The sequence below is a fragment of the Bos javanicus genome, chromosome 2, assembly GCF_032452875.1.
Source record: "Bos javanicus breed banteng chromosome 2, ARS-OSU_banteng_1.0, whole genome shotgun sequence".
NCBI classification, from domain to species: domain Eukaryota; kingdom Metazoa; phylum Chordata; class Mammalia; order Artiodactyla; family Bovidae; genus Bos; species Bos javanicus.
The window spans coordinates 93,595,919-93,613,813 of record NC_083869.1 but is presented as its reverse complement, the minus strand read 5'-3'; the positions used below and the strand labels follow the sequence as shown (position 1 = coordinate 93,613,813).

The 17,895-nt window shown below is 36.0% G+C and overlaps 1 protein-coding gene across 2 annotated transcripts in view; it reads right to left on the bottom strand.

Annotated features, from left to right (window-relative positions):
- Positions 1-17,895, bottom strand: part of PARD3B (par-3 family cell polarity regulator beta) — a 1,151,446-nt gene that overhangs the window by 419,634 nt on the left and 713,917 nt on the right. For both annotated transcript variants that reach the window (XM_061382241.1, XM_061382248.1), the window contains exon 15: positions 13,272-13,387. In XM_061382241.1, coding sequence (XP_061238225.1) covers positions 13,272-13,387 — 116 coding nt within the window. The remainder of the gene's footprint in view (positions 1-13,271; positions 13,388-17,895) is intronic.

The following is a 17,895-nucleotide window of genomic DNA, read 5'->3' as shown; positions in this document are numbered from 1 at the left end:
GGAATGGGTTGCCATTCCCTTTTCTGGGGGATCTTCCCAACCGAGGAATCAAACCTGAGTCTCCCACATTGCAGGCAGATTCTTTACCATCTGAGTTACCACGGAAGACTTGTGGGGACCCTTCAGTGCCCGGCAATGTGTATCAATCACATTAAGGTTGTGAACAATTGTGTATTTTAGAAAGCTGCTTAACTCAGAATTTTCTAAACCTGTTTAACCATTCTTTAATATATCATTCAAGTCATTACTAAGACATTCAACCTATCCAGTTTCAATTAAATTTTATGTTCACTTATTTTTATATTGACAAACACATTCTTTAACCTTTAATATGGCTTCATTATTTGTCTATAGTTCGAGGACCTTTCCACTAAAGATTTTCCTCTAGAGGGGGAAGAAAAACAGAAAGTACTAAGATTATTTACCGGAATCTACTGATTTATGAAAGGGGGAAATAGGAAATCTTTGCTGTAACTAATTTTTCACTCAATTTGGGCATTACTATATTTCTTTCCAAAGTTAGAAAAAGGGCTAAATGTTTTCCAATTCCTCAGTATACTCTTGTTCTACTTTTAACCCATCAGCTGGAACCTTTGCAGGTTTCACAGTTGTTTCAGGACAATTCTGATGTGCTTGGGGATTATGTCAGTTAGTTCTTCAATCAGCAGAGAGTAGATTAGCTATTCTCAGCTTGCTTGAAATCATCACTCATGATTAGTCAATTTCCAATATGATCTCTATTTCAATTTTTGCTTTAATTTTAATACTTTCCTTGGGTAGAGCTCCTAGTAACCTTTTCTTATGAACACTAGAAACCAAGTGGAGATTGAAACATTAGCCTTTCTAGTCATGTTCCTTCTTTCCACAGTTTGTAGATGTCTATGTTTTTATACTGTATATCTTTCTGGTGTATATTCACTTATTGTGTTTGCATGCTAAGTTTCTTCAATCATGTCTGACTCTTTGCAACCCTATAGGCTGTAGCCCTCCAGGCTCCTCTGTCCATGGGATTCTACAGGGAAGAATACTGAAGTGGGTTGCCATGCCCTCCTCCAGGGGATCTTCCTGACCCAGGAATCAAACCTATGTCTCTTAAGTCTCCTGCCTTGGCAGGCACGTTCTTTACCATTAGTGCCACCTGGGAAGCCCATGTTCACTTAATATTACTGTTTATATCCTTAATCTCTCAAACTTTGTTCATGAGACTATTTTCTCTAAGGGTAATCTACAGAAATAAGATATTGTTGTCTGTTGTCATTGGTAAGTCTCAATTATTTAGAATAGTACATGGCACAGAGAAAAGAAAGTGAAAGTGAATTCGCTCAGTCGTATCTGACTCTTTGTGACCCCGTGGACTAAATGTAGCCCACCAGGCTCCTCCGTCCATGGGATTCTCCAGGCAAGAGTACTGGAGTGGGTTGCCATTTCCTTCTCCAAGGGAAATTCCCGACCCAGGGATTGAACCTGGGTCTCCCGCATTGCAAGAAGATGCTTTAACCTCTGAGCCACCAGGGAAGCCAGGTACAGAGAAAGCACTTGATAAATATTTGTTGAAGGAAGGAAGAGATGGATGGGTAAATTTTTCATGGGACTGAAATTATATTTTCAAGCACTGGATAACTTCTCCATCTTATAAAAACACAATAGGTGTTTCTGGTGACACAAGCCTTGTACTAATGATTTCTAAAGCATCCAAAGCTACTATATACAAGGTATAGCAGTTTTAGTGTTCCAGTGAGGAGCTAAAAATAAATTATTTTAGTAAGATTAACTGACAAACCCTAGATTAAGAGGTTCTTCACATAAATAAGTCCAAGTTCTGACTCTGCTTCTGATTCATGTTTATCTAGATATTTTCTAATCATTCAATGAAAGATACACATGCAGTAATTAATATGTACTTTGGAGCGAGAAACATTCTTAGCTTTAGGGAAGCAAAAGAAAAATATCTATTTCCTGCCTCAAGCAAGAGTTGAGATTTGACCTTTAATGTAGATTAACATTTTACTTCCAAAAAGTGATATTTAATTCAGAAATTTTCAGCCTTACATAGGAAATGCTCAGATGATTCACAATAGAAAATATCCAATAAATAAATCTGTGAAAAATGTTTAGCCACAGTGGTAATTTTAAAAGTGAAATAAAAATACTCCTGTTGAGCCTACAAAATTGGAAAAATGAAATAAAAATGATGATATTCAGATTCTTTCATGTACAGTTGGGAAGAGTGAAATTTCCTTTCTGGAGGGTAGCTGGTCACATATACAAAAAAACCTTAAATCTTTATACAAATTTGGCCAAAGGATTATACATATCAAAATTTACAATGATAAAACAATTATGATTGCTTACAAAGGTTTATGCAGTGGTAGGGTCAATGCATTGCCATTTATAACAGCAAAGAATTAGAAATAACTTTTGTGACCAAATGAAACAATATTAGGCAAATAAATCAGGCTACATTTACTCAACAGCAAGCTTTGAAATTAAAATATATAGAAGCAAAGACACAGAGAATAATATTTAAGCTAGATTATTCTTATAGGACCCACATTTAAAAGCATATGCTGAGTATAATCACTTTAGGGAAAAACTGAAATATAAAAATATGAATATCTATGTATAAGAAAAGAAATAAGCAAGACCAAGAAGTTTCACTTTTTAAAGAACAAACTGAAACTTCTGCACTTAAAAATGAGATAGCTGTACCTTCCTACAGTAGTTTTAATCTATGTATAAAGTATTGCCAATAACAACTATTTATCATTATAGATATCACGAATATTATATTTATCTAAATATAATACCATTTGGAAGAGACAACTATAAAACTGTTGAACTTCATTAACATGTACTTATTATATCATATATTTTATTATGCTATATTTATATACTGATATATATATTTTTGGATAATGGAACTCTCACTTCAAAACAACTAAAATGGTCTATATTTGCAAAGAAAATGTAAGTATTTCGTTTAGCCTTGAACAGCTTCCTTGGCTTCATAGTTCAAGAAGATGCTCTTATATTAGTACAAAAGTTCTTTTAAAAAGGAACACAGAATTTCATTTAAATGTGAACAATGGTTTAGAAAACAAAAGCAAGTGGGAAAGAAAGGTTTATATTTGCCCTTATTTAAAATGCTTAGTATCTGAGATGTAGAGCCTCAACTGAGGTGCAAAATATAAAGAAGAAAGTACTTCATGTACTAATCCAATTTTTAAGATTGGCCCAGAAGGTGCTAGTGGTAAAGAATCTATCTGCTAATGCAGGAAACATAAGAGGCTTGGGTTCGATTCCTGGGTCGGGAAGGTCCTCTGGAGAAGGGAATAGCAAACCCACTCCAGTTTCTTGCCTGAAAAATCCCATGGACAGAGGAGCCTGGTGGGCTACAGTCCATAGGGTTGCAAAAAGTTGGACATGACTGAAGTGACTTAGCATGAACGCCTCAGTTTCCTCACTTATGGTAGGAGGGTAGCTACCTTTTGAAGGTAGTTCCCTGGAAGTTCAGCTGGTAAAGAATCTGCCTGCAATGCAGGAGATCCCAGTTTAATTTCTGGGTCAGGAAGATCTCCTGGCGAAGGGATAGGCTACCCACTCTGGTATTCTTGGGCTTCCCTTGTGGCTCAGTTAGTAAAGGATCTACTTGCAATGCAGGAGACTTGGGTTCGATCCCTGGGTTTAAAAGATCCCCTAGAAAAAAATAAATAAATAAAATAAAAGATCCCCTAGAGAATGAAATGGCAACCCACTCCAGTATTTTTGCCTGGAAAAGTCCATGGGGTTGCAAGGAGTCGGATGCAACTGAATGACTTTCACATACATACAGAATATTTCAGGTCTAAAGGATGAGGCAGTTTCTACACTGATCAGGATTTCCCATCAGAGCATAAATAATGCTCTAAATATACAGAGTCTAATGTAAGAATGATCTACATGGGTTTGTTATTGGCCTAACATCATTGGTTAAGGTTCATTTAGAAACATTTACAAATGTATAGTTTTTTTCATATTTCTTGTGGGAAAACAGAGCCATGGGTTTCTCTTTCTGACACTAAATTTTTATTCTATCTATATATGCTATTACACAATACCACAGCTTAAGAAAACCTAATCTTAGTGAAAAACCATGGTAATAATTGAAACCATGTGTGATTCAAAGATTGAATTAAGAATCTATATACAAGATTATATACACCCTTTCCTGCAGTATTTCACAATATTGACTTGTGGAGAATTTACTTATACTGACAGCTGAAGTGAGTCACCAATTACAAAAAATATGTATAGAAGATGAAGAGGCTCACCTTTAATCCCACTACCAACATTACCCTCTCCATGACTGCTGCTATGACTAATAACATCAATGAATGTCTCATTTTCTAGGCAGTATGTTAACTATTTTTATATAAAATGGATGATCCTTGCTTTGAAGGCTGGTTTTCTTTCCCAGATGGGGAGTTATGAGAGAGTTGTGCCTCTTATTCATTCAATAAATGGTAAATGAGAGCAACTGTGTTTAAGATATTCACCAGCATTCATTCATCAGACAGAGTATGAGAATGGAAAGTTGTGGAAAGTGCCCCAACTTCCAGACAAGCCTACAACATACAAAGTAGTATACACATACAATTTCTACACAAAAGACATCCTTTTCCAGTTAATAGTAATAATGAACATGAAATCAAATTTGTCTTGAAAATGCAGTTCTTGAAAACATATTTCTTAGGAATCATAAATTTAAAAGGCAGGAAAAAAAGAATCCATATGGAAAAGAATCTGTAAAAGAATATATATGTGTCTATATATAACTGAATTACTCTGCTGTACCCTTGAAACCAGAACAACACTGTAAATTAACCACTTCAATTTAAGAAGAGCTATCTATGGAATTACAGGGCGAGAAAAAAGGTCCTTTACAGAGAGAAGCATTTTTGTACCTTTACTTCCAACTGCAATCGTTTTTCTAATTAATTTCAAACAGACTCTGCTACATCCAATATAATGATCTAGTTAAAGGTAAAGAAAATTGATCTATATCACTATAATTTAGGTAATATTTACACTATTCCATAATTTATTTTCAGTTTTAAACGTGCAATTGTCTAAAATTTACTTATGTGTTTTAGTCAATAAATGTTGGTTTTCCTTAATGTTTTGAAAGAGGCCTGTGTTTGGATGTGCAAGGTCAGTTATTCAAAATTTTACCGATTTCTCTTTTTTCATCAGAGAAGAATTCAGCCTGAGTCCTGATACATAATTTCTCTAAACTCATTTAGCTTGTTTTCATCTAGTCACTCTACTTTAGTTATAACCTGTGTGGTTACTTTAATTATATAAACATATTAAGGTAGACTAACTTTAAACAAACAAACAAAAAAAACTTTTATCTAAAAATGAAAAATACATAGACTCCTTTTCCATTTTCCTGATAAATTTTGCTTCTCAGTCTTTGTGAGTCGTTTCAATTTAAATATCTATTCTTTCCTTGCATACCAAACATGCCACAAACCAGAATTAATTTTCCATCATTATTAGCTTTCTAGATTTCAAAGCTTGTAAACTTGATGTATCTTCTGATTGTCGCTATCATTGCTTGATACATTTCGGGGGCAGATTCAAATTTTAAACAGATTTGAGTTTTTTTAATGTTAGCCATGAAAATATCTAAGGAGAGTTCTCATATGTCTCTTAAGTCACCTACGTTTCAGGCAAAGTATTTTTATTTATTTCAACTATTTTTCATCAGACATGGTTTTGAGGCCTCTCATCAGTATCTGGATGTGTTCTACACTGTTTTTGTCTCTATTAAAATATTGTTGCCAGAATTAAATACAGCACTCTAGGTGGGTTATGGCCAAGCCGGTGTATAGTGGATCTGCTATTGTCCTTGACCTGATAACGTGGAAGGAGCTTTGGAGTTGGTCATGTCCGGTAAGAGACAAAATCCAGAAACATCTTCAGTAACTGTTATTATCCCAGGTCGCCTAAACTCTATACTTGTACAGCTGATTTCTTTTAACCCAACTTCAGGACATTGCCTTTATGTTTCACCACTGTGTCTAAAATAGGCTTCTCTCTCCTCAGTCTTCATCAGTACCTGAATTTGGCTTCAGAGAAATCATCTCTATCTGAAATTTTATTATTTACTGCTATGCAACTTTATCATCTATTTACCCAACAAGAATGACAATACCATAAGAGTAGAGACTTTATCGTCTTCACCTAGCTATTGCCTGGCACATAGAAAGTATCCAATAATGCCTATTCAATTAATTAATCATTATTAGATAAATTCCATCTTCTTCAATTCTAAATAAATCACTTGAATGCTAATTCTGTCAATCTAACATATTACCTAATTCTCTGAGATAACATTTATTAACAATTTGTTAAGAATGCCTTTCATGTCTTCATCCAAGTTGTATACACTCAATCTTCATCAAATTCTGTTGTTTTGTTAGAATATAACAAGAAGGGCCAAGTACAGAGTCTTACAGTATACATTATTTAATTCCTTTCAGAGTCACAATGAGTCTTAATTAGCACATTTTGGGAAGGGGGCATCCTAATGCTATTACCTTAGTGTGTAATTTGGTAAAAGTCTCAATCAAAAAACAAATGGAAATACCTTTACTAAAATCAATGTAAACTGTATTTATACTATTTCCATGATTATCAATCTAGAATTCCCATCAAAAGGGAAAGGAGACACCAGTTGCTTCAGAGACTCCTCTGCAGGTGGCTAATGGCCACTTCTTTTTTTTTTTTTCCTTTTTGTTTTACAAAGAGAAATCCTCCGAGAATTAGCACTGAGATCACTAGTTCCACCAGTTGTTTCTGGAATTCGTCATCTAATTTGCTTCCTGCCCTCCAGTGTGAGGCCCACTCTTCATTTCTAATGATAAGGGATGGTGGCTTTATAATCGTAATCCCCTTAGTGCACAGGGATGCAAACCATCCAGACTTCTGCGTGCTGGCAGCTATGTTTGAACATCTTTCTCTGTGTGCATGAAGATAAAATTAACGCAGGAACTGGGTAGCTCTGCTTTCTACCTGACAGCTGTTACCTGCTCTAAACAATGGGCCACCACACTTTCTTTTTCATGTTCTAAAAATAGCTTGACTGTCTAACTCCTAAAGGTTTTGCAAGCCTCATTGTGTGCAGCTCTTTAGCTCTTTCTACATTGCTTCTTTTAAGACTGTTGTCACTTTTTTTCCCCCCCATACCATTTGCTTCTCTCTTTCTCTTCTCTGGGCTTCCCTTGTGGCTCAGCTGGTAAAGAATCTGCCTGCAATGTGGGAGACCTGGGTTCGATACCTGGGTTGGGAAGATCCTCTGGAGAAGGGAAAGGCTATCACTCCAGTATTCTGGCCTGGAGAATTCCATGGACTATACAGTCTTCTTCTATTCAGTCACAAAGAGTCGGACACAACTGAGTGACTTTTGCTTTTTCACTTTTCTCTTCTTCACCTGGCCAAGGCTTTCAGTTAGTTCTTAGAGCAGCCACAAGAGCGCTTCAGGTGCTTCTCCCATTTCTTCTCCCTGAGATAAGTCATCATCATCATGTCAGTACTTCTTTCTGGGAATCTCCACTCTTCAGTTGTCCTTTCTTGTTAGGGTTTTCATGTAGGTGCCCACATCAAGTTCCATTTTTCTCACTGCCAAATCCTCAGTATTTAATGCACTTCCTGGCACATAGTAGGCGCTCAAGAAACATTTGTGCAATGAATGAGCAAATATTCTCTGTAATTCCTTCATTTTGACTTCCTAAAGCTTAGGGAATATATCTGATTATGTCCTTGAGCTCTTCCTCATCTATTAGAGATAGTAGATTCTTTTAGTATTACCATTAATTTTTCTTTACCAACCAGGTAATTGTTGTTGTTTTTAATAAGTCAAAGTTATATTTTAAATAGTGGTACTCAATTCAGCTTTCACCAGATTCAGAGGTGTCAGTTATTGATGGACAATAAAGAAGATCCATGGATATAAATAAAAACATTAAAAATGTTCAAATATCATATGGTATTATATGATATATATTAATTAATAAATCAGCCTCAGTTATCAGAGTGTAGTTTTATGAAAATTCTTCTATATATTCAATGTTCAGGATTTTTGTCTTATTTCTGGGAATGCATATGAAAGTTCCTTAATGTACAAAAAAATTAAAAAGAAAGTATTAGAACAGTGGAATGGGTTTAATTAACTTTTTTCATGCCCCTTTTCCATTGGATATTAGAGATACCTGACTGTTTTCTGAGAGGAATGTGTGATGTTTATGCAAGGGTTATATTCAAAGGCTGACCCAAATCTTTTGTTGATTTGAGAAATCAGTCGATTAAGAATTTACTTTGACTGTGAATGTCTACCAGTACTTCTACCTTAATACAAATTTCCAGCAAGCAACTAACAGAAAATTAAATTGCTAAATCACAGATCTTGAAAGAAAATCAGCCGATTTATCTATCGTCTTGATTTTAGGGATAGTCATTCAAGACACTTGCACTGTTTTAAGAGACTGTGAGACATGGAATGTTAACAACCTTCATTGTCAGGAAACTTCCTAAAATTTCATTTGAATGCCTCATGCATCACTTGAAGCTCATTTCCTCTCATTGAACAGAGGCAGGACAGCTGGTCAGTATCTTCCATCTGCACTGCCCTCAGCCTTCCTCTTACTGTGTTACAGAACACCCTTCTGAAATGGGAGGAGGAGGCCAATTTGAAACAGGAGAGAAAATGCTCAGGAAAAAGAAAATCTTGTGGGAAATAGCATTTTAAACTTAACTTTGAATGGGGCTGTAGAGTAGGTCAGGGAGTGGACCAAAATACTGAAGGGCCGTTCCTTGAATAATTTAGACTAATTCTTCAAAACTATTACAGGGTCATAAAACACCAGGCCTGGATGTGAAAGATGTTTGTACTTCATCAAAAAGTCTTTGACTATGACTCTCTGGCACACTGCCAATGAGGGCAGCTCTTTGGGGGAAAACCCTATGCCAAAGGCCAAAGAGGCAGCTGTGTTATTCAGCTCCTGAGAGCTTCCAACTCAACACCCACACAAGCTCAATTACGAACAAATTAAAGGGATCCAGACTGAACACAGTAATTCTGGTAATTTAAATAAATAGAGGAAAGTCTACAATTAGTAGGAAAAGATTGATTTTCTGGAAAACCCAGAAAATGACACCCTAACCCCTTTGAATAAGCGTAGTTACAACTAATTACTTAAAAATAAATTCCTTTTATTCATCATTTGAATCATTTCTGATCTGACTTAAATGTGGCCACATTCATGCCAGCAAAAGTATCCACAAATACTGAGGCAGAATGGCCTCAAAAAAAAAAAAAAATCTATACCTTTAAGTATATAGGAATTAATATCACCGAATAAAACTATAATCGGGGTCTTACACCTACCTTTTAGATCACATAGATAAAATGTGTTACTCATTTCTATCTTCTTCAAATGCAGAGTAAAATGGAGAGTCATTCAGAAAAATCAAAGATTTAATATTGGGAAATCTATTATTATAACTCACTATAGTAATAAAGAACGAACTACACACAATCATCCTGTATAGATCCTTAAAATCACTTAATAAAATTCAATATCCATTCCTGATTAAACAAAGTGAGCAAATAAAGAACTTTTCAAGAAGCCAGGAATACAAAGAAACATTTAAACTGATAAAAACATTTCTATCAGCAACCAATGGCAAGCTTCATAATTAATGGGCACACAAACACAATAGAAGCATTCCCGTTTAATTTTTTGATGAGCTGATCTAGGGTTCATGTAGGAGAATAAAGCATATGAAAAGCCAAAGTAATTTTACAAAAGAAGAGAAAACAGAGGGAAGCTTGCTCTGTAAGTTGTCAAAATACAATGTAATAGGGTGACAACTGAAACGGGATGACTCTGGCATGGAACAGACCAATACATCAGTAGAAAAGCACTCAGAAGTCATCCTATGGAGGGAAGGGAATTTAGTAATTCAACATGACTGCATTCTGAATTAATGGGAGGAGAATGCAAAACTCAATAAACATTATGAATAACTTGCCTATTTACATGAAGAAAATTTTTCCCACTTCACAAATGATGAATAAAAGCATATTACTGCTAAACATGAAAAGACCCAAGCCTTTAAAAGTACAAGAAAATAAATGATATAAATAAAACCAGTCATGAAGGAAAAGATGGAATTATCTGACAATAAGACTGCTGTTGCTGCTGCTATGTCAAGTCAGTCGTGTCTGACTCTGTGCGACCCCATAGACGGCAGCCCACCAGGCTCCCCCGTCCCTGGGATTCTCCAGGCAAGGACACTGGAGTGGGTTGCCATTTCCTTCTCCAATGCATGAAAGTGAAAAGTGAAAGTGAAGTCACTCAGTGTCGGACTCTATAAGACTAAAACATCTTTTATAGTAAAGGATACCATGATCAAACTAAGAAGACGAATAATAGATTGCAAAAAGTTATTTACAACATATATAATGATATTCTAAAAGATGAAAAAAATGAAAAAATGCAAACATTTTTGGCAAAGAATATAAATAAACAAATCACAGAATAAGAAATTCAAATGGACCAAGCCCACTCACCCAAACCAGAAATCCCAACTATAAATTAAGCCCAAATTTAATCAAAAAGGGAAAAGTAAGAGTCCTTCATATAACATAACACTATACAATTAGTATAAAGAAACACAATGTGTGACAGAGATGTTTGAACGTAGATGGATGATAAATAGGTAGCAAAGTATTTTAAAATATGTTTGTATCTTGTGAAAAACGAAAGAGATGGGAATGAGGTGGTTTTATTTTTCACAGTAAGAACTGTCTTTAAAAACATAAGTGAAAATAAACAAATGGAACTCATTCACCTTTAAAATAATTTGAACATAATATGCAAATTAAAAAACTGGCTTAGAGTCAGTAGCAAAAATGAAAGAAACAAAAACAAGGAAGGTACCAATGAGGTCTATTAATCTTTGAAGAAGTTTGAAGATTTTCTAAAGGAGGAATATTCAACATAAATTATGCAATAAGTAGGAGGTTTATCTTCTTCTATTTTGAATCATATAAAATTGCTGTTTTTCTAGGTCAAAGATAATCAAATAGCACTAATTTGCTATTCAGCCTAAATACCTCAATTTAAAAAAAAAAAAAAGAAAAATTGAAGAATGGATCTTGACCCTGCTCGGAGGATTATCCCTCTAAGTACAGTCACCAACCTTTTTAGCAAATACATTAATTCTTTACATTGGCCCAGTGCTATATATGGAAAGCTAAACTACTTACAGTATCTTTTTCATCTAATCAAACAAGGAAGGCACTTCCAAATGTTTACCTTTCTGGCATCATCTAAGTTTATTCATTGAGAAAAATCACATATTTATTGAGCTCACTCAATTGTTCTGGGAATAGGGGTTCAGAATGGCCCTAGAATATTGACCTCAGAGCTCGCTGAGAGACTGTTAGCTTTGATTTGGCATTTCCTGGAAGGGACCAAACGTTCATAATTAGTTTAAAAATGTTTTCATAGCATAGTTTGCCACTTGTGCTGTATCGTGCATTTAAGTCCATGCCTTTAATTTGATACCCGTGTCCTGAAGAAAATAACTCATGACCTTTGCCCTACTTATGTAAAATTGAACAAACATTATTGTCCTGTATGGGATAAGTACACTAAAATGCAATGGGTGACTGCTAACTGTTCATATTTTGCAAGGGCTATTTCAATCTAAAAGAGAAAACTGTTTAAAAACAAAGCTTTCAGTAACAAAAACATTAAACAGAAATACAGTTTCTGGACATGGTTTAGGTTTTATTTTTATAGATCTGATACCTTTTTTTTTTTAATAAATGGCTGCTTTTTTTTTTTCTTTTGCAGAGACTTTTAACAACCGTACTGCTGGCCTTTTTTTTTTTAAACTAAGTGAGGAAAACAGCAATATATTTCTTATCCCAAATTAAGAGCAGTTTTTATCCATTCATCTTCTTTATAGAGAAATTGGGAAGACAGAACAGGAAATATTTATCAAGCACTCTATAAAAACAAATTGCTCCTTCATAATTAGTAATAACCTATGACACTGTCACGCATTATTCCTTTGGTCTGTCAGGGGTTCACACTTGAGAGAAAATACTCCTTTTGTATCAGTGCTCAAGACAGCTTCCTTATTAAGGTTTCTATCAGTCTCTTGCTATAGATGATTAGAGCAAATGTATCCTAGTGATCTAGTTCATTTATAGAAAACAGAATCAATTTTTCTTGTTTCATCATGACTGAACATTTTTCTGAACTCTTGTAAATGAGTAACAGATAAGCACTATTTATCAGATTGTTTCATGGATCACGCAGTTTTGATTATTCTATTTTCTTGGTGCTACTAATGAAATATGTAATGTTCCTCGGAAGACAGGGGAGGGGGATTGGCAGGGCTTGGTCTCTGAGCATTCAGGAATCAGTGAATATGCTGCTGAGAATTTATTTTGCACTAGCACCCTATTCTAATCATTCTCTCTCTAAGGGCCCATGCAAGGGCAGCAATGTGCTTGGGTGTCTGAGATATAGGTTTCACATTCTAGAGCCTAGAGAATACAGTTTTCAGCAGTTCTTGATTGCCCTGGCAACCAACACTAACCCAGATATTCTCTGTAGGACTCACTCACTCACCCAGAAATTCTCTGTAGGACTCAGAACCTCACTGAGGTTGTCTGGGCATGAAACTGGGTTCTTAGATACCCTCAATCTGGCAAACCCAGGGATGGATTTGAAGATGGGGCATTTAAAGAGAGAAAGTTTCTTCACTGCCACCATCCCCAAACATTGCACACAGAGATGGGATGCTCTGTGGGAGAGGATTCATTGAACTTCATGATCTTCCCAGGCCCTGCAACATGGATGTTCTCAGGAAATGGAAAGTTACCGGCAGACGTGAAAGTACAAACGCAAAGGCAGGTGAGTTAAAGACGCTTATGCATTCAGATCTTCCAGAACGGATACTCCTACTTTTCTGACCTATATGGCCCACTTTATAAAAATGTCACTTATCTCTCTTTTAAAAAGGAGTAATTAGGATTAAATGTGTGGTAGGAGACAGAAAGATGGGATGACTATTATCCCTTCCTCCATGCTTCAGCAGACCTTGCCCCCTAAGGTTGGAGTTGAAGAAACAAAGGCAGGACATTCAGGGAGACAGATGGGCTAAGGCTAGACAGCTGACCTGGATGTCACCTCACCCGCACTTACCGAGGTCCATGCTCTTTGAGGCTTTCAGATTCATTGATTCAGGCTGCCTGGCTGGTGTCACAGATCTAAAGTTGATATGCTGATCTGGAAAATATACTGCTGAGTCCACCCCAGAGCTGCAGAAAGAAGCCATACGCCACATTTAGGTTTAGAATTAAAAAAAAAAAAAAAATTAAAGGCAGCAGTTCTCATTTTGAACAGAGCTCATCACTCCCTCTGTAGCTCCCAACCAGGCATTTTCAACCAGTTGGTGAACCTCAGGCATCTCTTACGAGATGTAGCAACTCTGTTTTCCTGCATTTTATCATATTCTGCAATTTAAATAATATTCTCTGGCTAATATCGTGTTTTCCCCTTCACTGATTTCTGCTAATTGGGATCCTGCTGTACAATACAGAACTTTAAGTGGATAAAGTGAACCTGGGAACCACTAGTGCTTCAAAGGATGTCACTGGATAGTAGCAGAGCCTAAATGTTGGTTAAGAGAGATCCGTGGGCTAAGCACGCTCTTCCTTTAAAACAAGTGAAAGGGCTGTATCCTTTTGAGAAAACCATCCTGTTGAATGAGTAATGGCTGTGGTAGTTTGCTTTTCTACTTTATTTAGGTCTATTTTCTAAAAGTAATGTTAATGCTGACCAAATAGTCTGCTCATCAATAATACCAACAGGAAATAACAGGAAAAGCACAGCTGACAATTTAGACACAAGATACATCAAATGCCCATTACAGACTTCCTAGTACTTGTATTCAATCTCAAAGAATTTCATTTCTGCTGAATATTTTATTTATTTGCTTGAGGATGGAGGGGATTATATAAGGGAATTACAGACAATACCTCATTTCTTGATCTAGAAATAATTTATATTTATATACTTTTCATACATTAACTTAGAGCCCTTTCTCCCTTGGTACATATATTTAGAAAGTAAATATGGCAGCTCATTTCAGCACAACTTTAATCTTAAATACAGGAAAAAATAAAATGAAGTCTTCTTGGTAAATCAGAAAGGACTGAATTTTTTCAAACAGTTGGGATTTGACACTGTAAACAATAAAATAACAACTCAAAAACTCAACCATTATGAATGAGAATCCTAAAATGTACTGGGGAATCTCACTTTCTTAACCAAATATATCAAAAAAGGTTCAATCTTTCTTGAAACTTATTAGTCATGCATATTTAATACTGCCTTGCAGCAATAATAATACTGCTGAGTGAATGAGCCTCTGCTATTGTAATGTAGTGTAATACAGCAGAGCATTCAAAAGCACAAAGTCCAGAGCAGGTCTGCTCAGTTTAAAATCCTGGCTCTGCTCCTTACTAGCTGTGGGACCCAGGCAAGTTACTGAACCTCTCTGTGCTTCAATTTTTTGTGTGTATAAAATGGGTATAATTACACTCCTTATCTCCCATGGGTAACAATCTTTAATAACAGATAAAATGAGTTACAAATGATTATTTTACAAACGATTTGTAAAATAAGGAGACTAGGGTCTGGGGCAGAGTAAGTACAGTAGGAGCATTTAGGAAATAAGCAGATAAATAAATAGGACCTGCTTTTGCTTTTCAAATGACTGTTAAATTTTTGCTTTTCAAGTTACTTGATTTTTTTACAGTTTGCTTTTTTTTTTTTTTGGCTTCTCTGTTTTTGTCAGACTTTCCGTGGGCTTGTGACTAAAAGCCCTTCTCTCCTATTTAGAAGGAGCTGTGGTATAAGATTTGTGGACTTCTCTGGTGGCTTAGATGGTCAAGAATCTGCCTGCAACGCAGGAGACCCAAGTTCTATCCCTGGGTCAGGAAGATCCCCTGGAGAAGGACATGCCAACCCACTCCAGTATTCCTGCCTGGAGATTCCACGGACAGAAGAGCCTGGTGGGCTACGGTCCATGGAGTCGCAAAGAGTCGGACACTAGTGACCACACACACACATACACACACATACACAAATACACAATACAGTTTAAGGCCACGCGTTTGGGAGTGAGATGCCAGGGTAGGTGGCCTAATGCATAAAATGGACAGTGTATATAGCACAGGAAACTATATTCAATAGCCTGTAGCCAACCATAACAGAAAAGAATCTTTTTAAGAAGTGGACAGTAATAGAATTTACTTAATAAAGTTGTCATAAGGGTGAAATAAACGATGATATGTTAAATACTGACAATAGTGCCTAATATACAGTAAGAGCTCAACAAAAGTTTACAAAAGTAAACTTTAATCCTTTGCTTTGTTTCTGTAGCTTAGCCTGGTCTTTGAATGAGGGTCTAAGGAACTCTTCAGCAAAAAAAATTACACAGTCTATCCTCCGTATCCTCAGCATGGCATTTAAGGATCATCCAACCTGGGACCAACAATATTCAGAAAAGAAAAAATTCTGGAAAGTTTCAAAAAGCAAAACTTGAATTTCCCATGCTCTGACAACTATTTACATAGCATCTACATTGTATTAAGTGGTTTGAAGCATATGGGAGGATGCTGAATACAAACAGTATACCATTTTATACCAGGGACTTGAGCACCTGCAGATTTTAGTACCCCTGGGAGTCCTGGAACAAATTCCTCATGGATACCGAGAGACAACTGTGTATTTTTCATGAAAACTGCTCAAGAAGTTTAAAGCTACTCTTTAGAATTATGAAAGTTTTTCTTTTCTCCTTCCCTGCCTCCCCGCTTTGGCTTCTTTCTTGGTGTCTGGCTACATTCTCAGCCAAGAAAGCTACTGATGTCAAACATATTAGATGGGGTATCTAGTGATGGTGGCAAAATACGTTAACTGCAAACATAAATCCTGATCCACTAGTGCTACTGACTGGCCTGGCATAACAGAATATTTTAATTGTTTTAGTTCACTTTAAAGAGGAATTCTGAGATGCCATGGTGAATGTGACCTTTCCTTTGAACCTTGATGTTTTGGAAGCACTTGCCTTTAAATGTGTTATCCGACCTTTATTTGCACTTAGTTTTCATCCTTTGATCTCTTGTGATGATATGGTTTTAGTGTCAGAGAGACTCATGACCTTCATGGAACCAGAGAATCGAAGAGTTGGAAGTCATTAAAGTCACCTCATCTAACTCTTCATCTTGTAGGTAAGACACTGAGGCCCAAAGAGGAGACTGATATTCCAAGGTCACAACAGCTGGCCACTGGCGAAGTCGGGACCAGCTTGTGGCTACTTGAACTTTTCCCAGAGCCACAAGATCTTTGTCTAAAATGGTGGCCAGCCTGGGATGCAGGTTGTTGCTAATCCTGCATCCATAGAACTGCATCCTTTACCTCTTAGTACAGTTTCACACATGCTCTTATGCAGCTTGCATTTTAGGTTAGGTTTTTTTTTTTTTTTTTAAATTTCAACAGAGTGGTACATGTTGTGAAATAAAAGAAAACTAAAGGGTTAATCAAAACATATGCCACATGTTATAATGAAAACCTTTTGGGAGAAAATGTAGAACAACATGAATATTCCTCATTAAAAGAAATCACGCTGCATTTCAAGTGCTCTGCTCAAGGCAGACTATGGGAATCCACCCAACTGTGTAATGTTTTGGTTAATTCACTTTACTGTTTTAGAATGCTTTACCAAACTAGGCATTATTTGTCAAATTAAGAATAAGAACTCAAATTTTCCCAAACTCTTGGGAAACAATTAACCCCATCTCCATTGAAAAAACAAGACAGCAATATAGTAACATCAAGTAAGGATCAGTCTAAATAAAGTGAATTTTTTGTACAGATGCAGAGATACCATCAAAGATGATCAAAGAAATAAAAAGCTGCTTTGTAAATATGTACATATGAATGCAACATATATTCACATATATGTGCATGTATATATATATATATATATGTAATAAACACAGGCAAACCTGGATATGTCCATTACATTAGTCATGATGATATATACTTCTGTTACTGTTGTTTTGAACATGGACAAGTATACACTTTGAAAGCCTTCAATAAAAGGACCTCTCTTGCCATGGTACAAAATGGAAATTAGGCTGGTATCAGATTGGCATATATGTAAGGAAGAAAGGAAGGAGGTGTTATATGAGGCACGGTAGGCTTAGAGCTAATATGAACTTGTACTTAAATGTGTGTAGTATTGAATTGACTAATGGGAAAATAACTTAGACTAGTAAAATAACATTAGACTCATTAGACTAGTAAAACAGTTTGTAATTTTATGCTACATATTAGAATTTTTTGGTGTGAGACAGTGACAGAATAATTAACTATAAAATATGACATATTTTAATTTTGAAAGCAGTTAGCATGTGCTCATGGCTGAGTGGGCCGCAGTGGAAGACGCAAGTTGACAGCAGGCCAAAGGCATATCCTAGATAAAGACTGTGTTTTCAGCATGAACAACCAGGGAATCTATCAAAGAGAAATGATAGTCAATGTCAGATGATGCTGCATAATGAATAAATAAAGGTAGCACGAAACATATGCCAGTGTCCCAAACATGATGACAAATCAGGAATGTGAAAGACCTACAAGACCTGCCATGAACGTTCAAGGAGAACCATCTGAAATAAAAAGGCAGGGGCAGGTTTCGAAGGGCATGCCAAAATAATTATGTCTAAAGTCTCAGGTGGCCATGGATTATCTTTAGCGTTTG